Genomic DNA, 11,978 nt, shown 5'->3' on the forward strand with positions numbered 1-11,978 from the left:
GTAACAGTTGTACACAGATTATCGTATACAATTGAGTAGTTGTTTCTCTCTCAACTTACTGGGAACGAAAGTTGTTTGCATGTAGAGGTGTATATGAGATTGTCAAATTGATTTGCAGTGGTTTGTGGTTCACATTCTCTCTTCGCCAGTTGTGTAAGTTTCTGGAAGGAGATCACACTCCCACAATATTTTGTATGTAGTTGCCAGGGTGTATACGCAAGTGAAGTCCCACGCCAACTGTCTGCCAACCTTCCAAGGGTGCAGTGTGATTCCATCTGGTCGGCCGGCAAAGCTAACAAAGTTATGGTTCAGTAGATTGTGGGGCTCTCTCTCTCAGCTAGACACTGGGTAGAGGCACGGCTCCTCTTAATGATGTGACTGACTTCGTGGTGCCGAGAGTACAAGCCGCCTGATTTTCCACAGTGCAGATAATGCAATCCATATTCGTCTGTCTCTGCCTCGCTGCAAATACACCTATGAACAAGGTGGACAGGGCAGCAAGGTGGAGAGCGACTGCAATATGGAGTTCCTACGGATCACGACGTGTGCCTGTCACAGACATAGGGACTGCCAAAAGGAAGTCCCCTTGGGGTTAGTTATCTTGAGATGATTTCGGGGCTTTTAGTGTCCCCCGCGGCCCGGTCCTCGACCATGCCTCCACCCCCAAGAAGCAGCCCGTGACAGCTGACTAACACCCAGGTACCTATTTTACTGCTAGGTAACAGGGGCATAGGGTGAAAGAAACTCTCCCCATTGTTTCTCGCCGGCGCCCGGGATCGAACCCGGGACCATAGGATCACAAGACCAGCGTTCTGTCCGCTCGGCCGACCGGCTCCCTTCCTCCCTCTCTCCTCTCCCCTGCATGGGGAGCCTGCACAGCTGTGAGGCGTGCACGATCACTGGGGGTTGTTGCTGCTTCCAGCAAAGCTGCGGCTTCTTTGTCTACAATGGGGCTGTCCCAGTTAGATTGTTTGTTGGCTTTCTGCATGGTTGCTGAGTGCTGGATCTGTCATGGTATCCCACTTTGTGTTGCATCCCGTGTAGTGGGAGTCATGTATCCCTGCTAAGTCACACAGGTTGTCAGGAAGAACTTCCTTAACCAGGTCATCTGATGCTGAGGAGGCAGATAGGAAGGTTGGGACAGCAATTTGGGTGGCGGTGCAAACACCCAAGCCACCGAGCCTGATAGGAAGAGTGGCTTGTTTCCACTGGAATTCACTGAAGGAGAGGTTGAACATTTTTTCTAGCATGATCTTCAGTAATAAGTCATAATTTTCAAGCATTAGACTGTCAAAGGATAGGGCACACCTCAGAAAGTAGGTTAGCCTCGGAAAGGATAGGCATTTGGTGAAGAGATATAAAGCATAGTGGGACATCGATGTCACCTATCCTGTCTTCCATCCTCCTGAGGTCTGTGATTTTCTTATCAAGGATCTTCTCAATGGCGTTAGACCCGAGGGGGGCTCCAAGGAGGGTGCTGTTCTCAGCCCTAATGACATGGGCTCAGGGAAAAACGGATCTTATGCTAGCTACGATGTCTGGGTTGGAGGAGACTACTTCACACTTGGAAGGGTTCAGGAAGAGACTGTTACGAACCCGGATCCAGCGTCCGAGCAAGGAGCAGTAACAACTACGCCATCTGTGGGTCAGCTCCCGAAACCCCCGCCAAACGAACGACGACACCGGAGGAGGACGGCGAATATCGGCCACAAGGGCCAGTTTCCAGTCCTGTGCAGCTCACAACACAGCCGCTCCTGACCTCTGGTGAGGTGGTGCTCCGACGACAGCGCCATCTATGGACTGGATACGTCAGGTGTTTGCGCCCGAGCCCGTAAGTGAGGCGTATTAGTGTCCCTGTTATTGATGTCTGTTTACAGAGCCGACCTGGGACCACTGTGATGGAAGTGGAGTCAGTCTACCCGAGGCAGCCAGTCTCCATACTGTGAAGTTTGCTGCAGCTGTTGTGACGTCGTCCCCCCGGAAGAACACTGTGGTGTGTTAGCCTGCCATTGGAGTGGCAGTGAAAGGATTTACCCGGGACCGACTGTTGGAGACGATCATCCACTGGGGTATTGAGGACAGGAGGGTGATTTGTGATATCACACGAGACTCCTGTCTAGGGCGTACCCCTTATATCGTTCGTGGAGTGGCCGTACCAGCCTTGGTGGCTCAGTACCTGCCAGCAGACCAGCTGGACGTGTGGTTGACGGCCTCCACGACGGTGCCCCCAGTGGATCTGCGTTTTGGCTGACCTGTGGCCCGGGTAGGCTCGGCATTCTCAGAGGACACGTCGTGAGGCCACGAAGAAGGCACCGAGAGTTGTGGCACCAGCGTCTTCAGTAGAAGACATCGATTGAGGATTAATCCCCTTGTTAAGTGTTAATACCCCTCCCCCTTGTGCACTCTTTTATTTTATATATTTAAACGGTGATGGTGTTAATTATAATATTAAGTTCTTAACTTTCTTTCCCTACTCCCTTTTAAGTTACTTGCGTCACGGATCTCATCCCTTGATAGCCACTACTGGCTTGGGAACGGATACATATATCTTCCTCTAACAACATCAGAGTGAGAACCCCGTTGCGTCCCGAGAGGGCCGTAACAGAGACCCAGGCTCACTTCTTGCTCCTTTATTTTTCTGATCTCTTCCAAGAGGTGGTCTTGGGGGCCCAGCTATAGTGCCTTCATCCAAAAACCAGATGTTGAACTCGCTGGACAAGAACTCTTGCTGAACCACAAGAAACTCGCTGGCTGAATTGGTTCAGCAATTCAGCCGCTTGCTGGCTGACAACCCTCGTCGCAGCCTTGGCAACCAGGCGTCGGAGAGTGTTGCCGACAGCGATTGGCCTGATTCCCCCCACCCTTCATGTAGAGAGCACAGAGGAAGGAACTAAAAAAAGGGGGTCTGATAACCTCAGGTATATCATCAGCCAGTCATGCATTGACAAACCTTGTAAGTTCCAAAAGGAGATCTTGTCCAGCATCACCAACTGCAGAATTTAACATTTGCTTGGTGTGTTGAGGTTTTAATCCTGTAAAGCCGCCAGCTGACCCAGCTGGAAAATAAAGGGCTGCTTTGTAGACTTCAGATTCACCAACAGTTAATGGGTCTGAAATAGTCTCGGTTGGTGGTGGTGTGATGCAGTCGCCTTGTGGGGCTCTGGATGGGTGCTTGCTTTGCAGGGCTTGTGCTGTGGCTGAGTTTCTAGCAGCAATTTTCTCGTCATTAGTGAGGACTTGAATAGCACTTGCTGAACTTCCCTCTTACCTTTTCTTGGTGATTTGTGCTCTGATTTTGTACGTTTCCAATGTGTTGTTGTTACCATTTTTGCAGTGGGTGTGTTGTGCTGGAGGAGTCAGGGGAACTACATTATCCCCCCCCCCTTGGGTATTCATTTATCGCCCTGATGACCGAGGATACAAGTGATTTGACCCTCCTTCGTGGGAGGGTCAGGCATACATTACCAAACAAAACGACATAATGTCATGCTTGAATTGTTTTCGGGATCGTCATTGACCCCTTTTCAGAAGATTACCGAGTTTCGCCGCTGCATTAGGGCGGGCTGTTTTGGGATGTGTGGTAGTGTTCTAGCAGACGTCGCTATGATCGCTTGAGTGCGGTTTTCCGATGAGATTTAGTTAATGGGATTGAGGTCCCTAACTGTTAATGGTAGTTAGCCATTATTTCCCTTTGGAGGCTGGTGGAAACCTCTGAATCTTGTCTCATTGGTGGTATGTACGCGAATGCCTCCGTTACTGTTTATGGCGGTGTTTTTGTTGCATACTCGGCAAAAACCTCTTCTAGGATTAGTTGTTGACGCCTCAAGGCTTATAGACTCCTGCCTGACTGCTGGGACCCTTTCCATTTCAACCCCTTCCATTTCATTATGGAAAAGAGGTCTGGATGACCTCTTGCATAATGCACATGCAACGCTTGTGCGTTGCTGAGCCACAGCAACCGTCCCCCTGTCTCCCAGTCCTCCCACACCATTCCCGCCTCCCCTGTCCGCCTCGTCCTCCCAACCATTCCACACCCCCTCGTCCCCTCATCCTCCCAACCATTCCCCAATTCCCCGTTCTCTCGTCCTCCCCACCATTTCCCCCCCTCCCCCGTTCCCTTGATCTTCCCCTCCATCCCCCACTCCATCGCCCTCTTGTCCTCCTAACCATTTTCCACTCCACCATCCCCTCGTCATCCCCACCATCTCCCACTTACCCATCCCCTCGTCCTCCCTACTATTCCCCCCCGCTCTTCTATCGCCTTGTCCTCCCTACTATTCTCCCCTACTATTCTCCCCTCCCCATCCTCTCGACCTACCCACTATTACCCTCTCCCCTGTACCCTCGTTCAACCCACCATCCCCCACTCCCATCCCCTCGTCCTCCCCACCATTCCTCTCCCTGGTCCAATACATTCCCAAATGATCTGATGTTCCCATCAGAAATTTGGGAACATCAAGTGATCTGATGTTTCCATCACTGAAATATAAGAAAAACAGTTAAAAATTAAAATGAAAATATGACAAAGATAAAAAAATAAACTATACCCACGAAATGAACAGTATAATAAACAACACAGCTCAATTCCAACACAATGTCACACAAAATAATTCAATAAAAATTTAAATAAATCGAAATCTATGAAAATAAAATTTATCATTGCAATCGGAAACATTGAAATGGAATTCGTGACATATTTAGTATAGCGTGCATGTTGCTATTATGTGCAACAGATGGCGCTGTTCTTCAAAAACGTATGTTTTTACCTGTCACTGGGGTGGCATCTTTATAATAGGTATATAAAAGGACGCGCCTATTCGAATGCTACGTTGTGTCAAAATTTCAAAGCAATCGGTAAAGAGGTTTCGAAGATTTCCCTCTTATGTAAAATACATGAAAAACACAGTTTTTCAAAAAAAAAAAAAAAAATTTGACATCACAGACGTGAGATCTCTTTCCAGGCGACTAACGATGCATAAGCAACAGGGCTCCATTAAGGAACATATAATCTCTTCCCACAACCAGACCATCACCAGAGAAGTCTTAACAAAATACACGGAAATCATCGATAGATACAACGATAGCAGGCGGCTTGATATCTGCGAGGCACTACACATTAAGAAGTCGACACCAGCAATCAACAGCCAATTAATGCACAACTATATTCTACCCACTTCAAGACTCCGCACCAATATAGAAGCATCAAGAAATAAGGGCCAATAGGCCCTTTGCAGTTACTTCCATTCCTCCCTTTAACTTACAAAATATTATACCCATTGTTTCGTGTTCTGTCTTGTCTTGAAAGTTTGTTTTCACCTCATCCAAAACTGTTGTAACATATCACCTCACCCAAATGCAGGTATAAAGTAAGTAAGTAATTATCAAAAGAAGGCACCAAACCGGGAAGGCTATGTAGCACCATCAAATACGCAAAATAATCAGAGGGCGCTAAATATCACCAAGGATGCCAATACGAGAACAAAAACGCATAAGGCGAACGATATCAAAAGTATCCGAGTCACCAAGAATTCTGTCGAGGGACAGGTGACCGCGAGGGGCGGTCGGAAAGCAAGACACACGCTCGTCCTGGAAGTCAGGACATTCAAGAAGGACATGCACGACCGTAAGAGGGACAATGCAACTAGGACAATAAGGAGCAGGGCGGCGCTCCATCAAGTGACCATGGGTTAAGCGAGTATGGCCAATACGCAACCTCGCCAGAGCTGTTTCCCACCGCCGGTTACGGTGGAAGGAGGACGGCCACGAGGAAACACAACATTTAAGAGGACGTAGCTTGTTACCAGTAACAGACAACCAAGAAGCCTGCCAACGGGTAAGAACTGAGGAATGGATAACTGGGTAAAAGTCGGAATACGGAATGCCTTTACGAGAGATGGGACAAGAGCGGACAGCTTCCTTAGCGGCAGCATCCGCACACTCATTTAAAGACACACCAATATGGCTGGGAACCCAACAAAACTCAACCGACTTAAATTTACTGTGAACGAGAAACAGCCAATGCTGGATCTCGACAACTACGGGATGAACCGGATTAAAGGACCCGAGAGCCATGAGGGCACTACGAGAGTCAACAACAACCACAAAGGAAGACTGACAACGAGAAAGCAGGAGACGAAGAGCATAGAGAATAGCATAAAGTTCTGCTGTAAAGATGCTAGTCTCCGGAGGCAAGCGACACATATAAGTGCGATCAGGAAAAACAACAGAGTAGCCAACACCGTCCGCTGACTTAGACCCATCGGTGAAGACAGAAACGGAGCGGGAGTGAGAAGAAAAGCGCTCGAGGAAAAGGCGTTTTAGAACCGTAGGAGGGGTAAAAGCTTTAGTGATACGGGTCAAGGAAGTACAAAACCGCGGAAGAGGGACCCTCCACGGGGGCAAAGAAGGAACAGCACGAGGAGAAACATCAGAAAAACGAACGGAGAGAGAATCCTGTAGGCGAGATAACCGGACAGAAAGAGGGAGGTGGTGAAGAGGAACAGGAACCGCAGGAGGGGTAAAAGTTAAAGCACGACAGAGGCGAGAGGAAGGATGTTGCAAGGACCGCGCAAGATAGCGAAGACAGTAGCGATCACGGCGGTCCTGGAGAGACAGGAAGCCAGTGTCAACATACAAGCTAAGGATGGGAGTCGAACGAAAGGCACCAGAACTGAGGCGCAACCCAGTATGGTGCAAAGCATCAAGACGGCGAAGAGTAGAAGGAGAAGCAGACGAATAAGCAGGGCAACCATAATCGAGCTTAGACAGGACGAGAGAGGAATGTAAAGCAAGGAGAGTGCGCCTATCTGCCCCCCAAGAAGTATGGGACAAGACCCGAAGGAGGGTAAGGGCCTTAGAGCACTCAACACGGAGGTAAGAGATATGGGGAGACCAAGACAAACGAGTGTCAAGGAATAACCCCAAAAGCTTCGCGGAATCTTTGTATTCAAGGGGATGACCATAAAGCGACAAAGAGGGACGAAGAACAACCCGTTTCCGCGTAAAAGTCATGGCACAAGTCTTAGAAGTAGAGAACTTGAAGCCATGACCTGTGGCCCAAGACGACACGGCATCAATTGCAAGTTGAAGCCGGCGTTGAAGGAGAGGCGAATCATCACCCTGACAACAAAGGGTAAGATCATCGACATAGAGAGCGGAGAAGACACCAGAAGGAAGAGAGGAAAGAAGACCATTGAGGGCAACAAGAAAAAGAGTAGTGCTCAGAACACTACCCTGGGGCACACCTTCGTATTGCTGAAAAGAGGGAGAGAGAGCGGTACCAAGGCGCACCCGAAAGGAACGACGAGAGAGGAAGCTGCGGAGAAAGAGAGGGAGATGACCACGAAGGCCAAAAGAATGAAGTTGAGATAGGATATGATAACGCCAAGTGGTGTCGTAAGCCTTTTCTAGGTCAAAAAGGACGGCAACAACGGAGGTCTTCGCAGCAAAAGCAGTACGAATATAGACCTCCAAGTTCACCAGGACATCTGTCGTGCTGCGGCACTTGCGGAAACCAAATTGAGAAGGGGAGAGGAGGTGATGGTGTTCCAGGAACCACATCAGACGAACGTTAACCATACGTTCAAAGAGTTTGCAGACACAACTTGTGAGAGCAATAGGGCGAAAGTCCTTAGGGGAAGTACCCAGAGACCCCGGTTTGCGAACAGGGAGGACAACGGCATCGAGCCAGTCCTCAGGGACTGACGACGACTCCCAGATCCGATTATACAGACTCAGTAAATACTGAGACGTGCTCGGAGGGAGATGGCGAAGCATCTCATAATGAATACCATCGGAGCCCGCCGCCGTAGAACCGCAGAGGGCCAGGGCAGAACGAAGTTCAGAGAGAGAGAAGGGATCATTATAGGGAAGCTGAAGATGAGTGCAGAAATCTAAAGGACGAGACTCAAGGACAGGTTTACGAAGAAGGAAAGATTGGGGAAGATGAAGACCAGAGCTAACAGAAGAAAAATGGGAACCCAGTTCGGAAGCGACCTGCAACGGGTCCGCCACAAGAGTATCATGGAGGTGAAGGACCGGTGAAACATCGGGAACGAACTTACCCGCTATCTTGCGGATACGCTTCCAGATCTGGGCCAGAGGGGTCTCGGACGTAATTGTTGAGACATAAGATGCCCAACATTCACGTTTAGCCGTACGGATGGCCCTACAGGGCCACCGCACTCGCTTTCCGAAAGAAAAGAAAAGAATCGGTCGTCTGCCTACGGCGGTGCCTCTTCCAGGCTGCACGCTTACAGCGGACAGCCCGAGCACAGTCCGCATTCCACCAGGGAACGCACTTCCGTGGACCCCGAGAGGAAGAGCGAGGAATAGAGCGGAGGGCAGCGTTGAAGACAGTGTCATGAAAAAGGAGGAGAGCGCGAGAGACAGGCAGAAGGGAGAGGTCAGGGAGAGCAGCACTGAGGGTAAATAGGGTCCAGTCTGCCTTAGCAAACTGCCACCTAGGGAAAGAGAGGGAAGGGCGAAAAGAGAAAAAGGAAACAAGGATGGGGAAATGATCACTTCCATGGAGGTCATCAAGAACCTGCCACGTGAAATCTAAGTAAAGAGAAGAAGAGCAGAGAGAAAGATCAAGACAAGAAAGGGTGCGAGTCCGAGAGTCCAAATGAGTGGGCTCACCAGAATTCAGAAGAGACAGGGAAGAAGAGAGGAGAAACGGCTCAAGGAGGCGACCCCGGGTATTCGTCAGAACGTCATCCCAAAGAGAATGACGACAATTGAAGTCACCCAGCAGGAGCACAGGCTCCGGCAAGGAGTCCAGGAGGTGTTTCAAATCAGGAAGAGAGAGCGGGACACTCGGGGGGAGATAAATGGAACAAACTGTGTACCATTTCCCCACAAAGATACGAGCAGCAGAACAATGGAGAGGCGAAGGAAAAAGTAAAGGAACAAAGGGAACATCAGCCCGAATCAAAAGAGCAGAAGAATTAGAAGCCCCAGCAATGGCTGGGGGGGGGGGGGGGGAGAGAAAGGAATAGCCACGAAAACGACCAGGACGAGCACCAAGCATTGGCTCCTGGAGACAGACACAAAGGGGCGAAAACCGCGAAATCAGAAGTTGGAGTTCGAGGAAATTGGCGTAATAACCTCGAACGTTCCATTGAAGAATGGACAACGACGAGAAGAGAAAGGACAAAAACAGAGAACAAGGAAGAAACAAAGGCGAAAGAGCAACAGAGCACGTTAAAGAATATCAGGGTCGGGATCAGGGTCAGCAAAGTCAGGGTTAGGGGGCATGGGTAAACTGAGCAAAGACGGAGGGAAGGAAACGGGAGAACAGAGCAGAGGTGGGCGGGCAGGGTCTGGAGGAGGAGGAGGAAGAGGAGGAGACAACGGAGAGGAGCCGTCAAGGACAGCAGCAGGAGGAGGGGGAGTAGAAAGAGGGGAGCGCACCCCAGCAAGAGCAGCAACCGAAAGGGAAGCAGGGGCCAAAGAAACCTCCATAGCAGGAACAGGGGGCGCAAGCACTGAAACGGGAGGGGAAGGAGCAACAGAGCCAGAAGGAGGAGCTGAGGAAGAAAGCGAAGCCTTCTTACCCGCCGGGGAAGAGGAAGGAGAGGAGCCAGGCTTACGCTTCTGACTTAAAGAGACCGGTGTCCCAGCAACTACGTACCGGGCAACGGATTCCAGTGTCTCAACAGGAGAAGCCGAACGAGAGCACACACGACGACCGTTAGGAGAGCGATGGACATCCGCCCGCACCGACAGGCGGTGGGGAGAGCCAATAGATGGAGGAAGAGGATGGGAAGGAGGATCGGAGGGGGACGAGGAAGAAGACACAGAAGACACGACAGACCGGGTAGAAGGAAGGGGAACCCCAGACAGAGGACCAGGAGGAGGATCCTTCGGGAGAGAACCCAAAGGAACAGAGGAGGGGGCAGTGGGCGCATCAGGGTCCAAGGCCCGGAAACGGTTGTGAGTCTGAGGAAGGCGGGAAGGACGAGGAGAGGAAGAGCGCAACACGCGAGCATAAGAGATATTAGCATAAGGCGGGAGCCGGCGAACCTGGCGCCTCGCCTCAGGAAAAGATAAACGCTCCCGGTGCTTCAGGTTGAGGACGGCTGCCTCAAGCTTGTAATGGACACACGCACGGGAGAAGGTAGGATGGGCCTCACCGCAGTTGAGGCAACGAGCCTGGGGAGAAGTGCACTCCGACTTAGAGTGACCTTCGCCACCACACAAAGGACAGAGAGCGACAGTCCCGGAGCAGCGGAGGGCACCATGCCCAAACCTCCAGCACTTGTTGCAGAGCCGAGGAGAAGGAATGTACTCCTGGACAGAGCACCTGGCACCAGCAAGAATGACAGAGGGTGGAAGGGTCCTACCATCAAAGGTAATCTTCACAACCCGGAGGGGTTGACGGCGACTACCACGAGGGGGACGAGTAAACGTGTCCACCTGGAGAATAGAATGGCCCTGGGCAGCGAGGATATGGCGAATATCGTCGTGGCAGTCGCGCAGGTCCCGAACACCGGTTGCAACATGGGGCGGGAGCAAAATAGTGCCAACACTGGCATTCAATTGAGCGTTCTTCGAGACCCGAACGGGGGTCTCGCCAAGGCAGGATAAGGCAGCCAAGCGGGAAGCAGCATCCTGAGAAGGAGCAGCAACGACACGTGTACCGAGACGAGTGGGGTTAAAAGTAATGGAGGCATCCACGGAATCAATGAGATGTCGATGAAGGGAGAAATCGTCAGGAGGCGCAGAATCAAGAGGGAGGAGATCAAAATATTTGGCCCACGAAGCGGGACCAAACAAGGCTTGATAGGTAGCAGAACTGGAAGGAATCGAGCGAGGGCGGCCGTGACGAGGACGGCGGTGAGAACCCCCAGAGAGAGAGGGGTTAAAAGGCGCAGTAGTTACAACTAGAGAAGGAGCCGCGCCAGGGGACGAGGTAGTCACCACTGGGGGCTTGGGGCTCGACCCAACCACAGAGGAGGGAGGGGAGCCAGGGGAAGGAGTCAGAGAGGCCAAAGGAGGAGCAAGGTCGGGGCCCAATGCAGCGGAGGCTACAGAGCCCGGTCTTCCAATACGGACCAACTCGGGGGCTTGGTCGCCCACCCCACGAGCCTGAAAAGGTAAGCCAGAAGCAGCCGAAACAGGGGTTATCATCTTGACGAAATTAAGAATTCACTCACGAATGTGCCCCCACACCCACCATGGAGCCACAATTAGAGGCAGGACACCCAACAAGAAGCTATCGCCGATCTTGTCGGGGCCTCCTAGGGGTGCGTCGTGAGTATACGCCCCACAAACGCCACCTTAAGAAACCGACAGTCCGTCGAGATCGGGTTCAGTGACGAAGTGGGGATTGACAATAAAAGGTTCCCCTCGCTCTCGACGTCGGGTACTGCAGTTCTACGGGTGCATGAGTATGCCTCCTCAAGCACCCGGGCGTCAAAATAGAAGAAGTCCATGGAAGAACCAGAACGAGCAAAAGGTCGGCAGGAAACGGCAAGCAGATAGGAGAAGAGGGGGGAGAAAAACGAAACAGAAGGAAAAGGAAAAGGTGCCCAGCAGAATTGGAGAGGACGGCAGCAGGAGCACAAGGCTAGAAAAGGACAGAGGACTGTCCTAAGGAGCATCACACTCCAGCAGCCGCCCACGAAGCCCCCACACGGCGACAACGAGCTGAGCGGGGAGGGGGATGCAGGTATAAAATCAAAGCTGTTTAAACTCTGTTTAGTGTTTGCAGGTTATAGTTGTGTGTGTGTAAACTAAAGTCTTTGAAAATGTAATAAGTTATTAAGAAACGCGTTCAAGTGTCGCGTCAGACTAGAAATAAAAATGAATTTTGGAGAATTGATTTTTCAATTACCATCGACAGTGAAAAGAAACATAAGAAATATTGAGAAAATTCGTGTTAGAATTATTAATCTTACTTTTTCGGTAATATATATATATATATATATATATATATATATATATATATATATATATAAATATATATTTATATA

General features: G+C 50.5%; 1 protein-coding gene across 1 annotated transcript in view; it reads left to right on the top strand.

The window, feature by feature from the left end:
* The first annotated feature begins 3,407 nt into the window (after positions 1-3,407).
* LOC138364978 (putative golgin subfamily A member 6-like protein 19) overlaps positions 3,408-11,978 on the top strand; it is a 14,188-nt gene continuing 5,617 nt past the window's right edge. The window contains exon 1 of the mRNA XM_069325067.1: positions 3,408-3,449. Coding sequence (XP_069181168.1) covers positions 3,408-3,449 — 42 coding nt within the window. The remainder of the gene's footprint in view (positions 3,450-11,978) is intronic.

Source organism: Procambarus clarkii, chromosome 15 (genome assembly GCF_040958095.1).
Source record: "Procambarus clarkii isolate CNS0578487 chromosome 15, FALCON_Pclarkii_2.0, whole genome shotgun sequence".
In the NCBI taxonomy this organism is placed as follows: domain Eukaryota; kingdom Metazoa; phylum Arthropoda; class Malacostraca; order Decapoda; family Cambaridae; genus Procambarus; species Procambarus clarkii.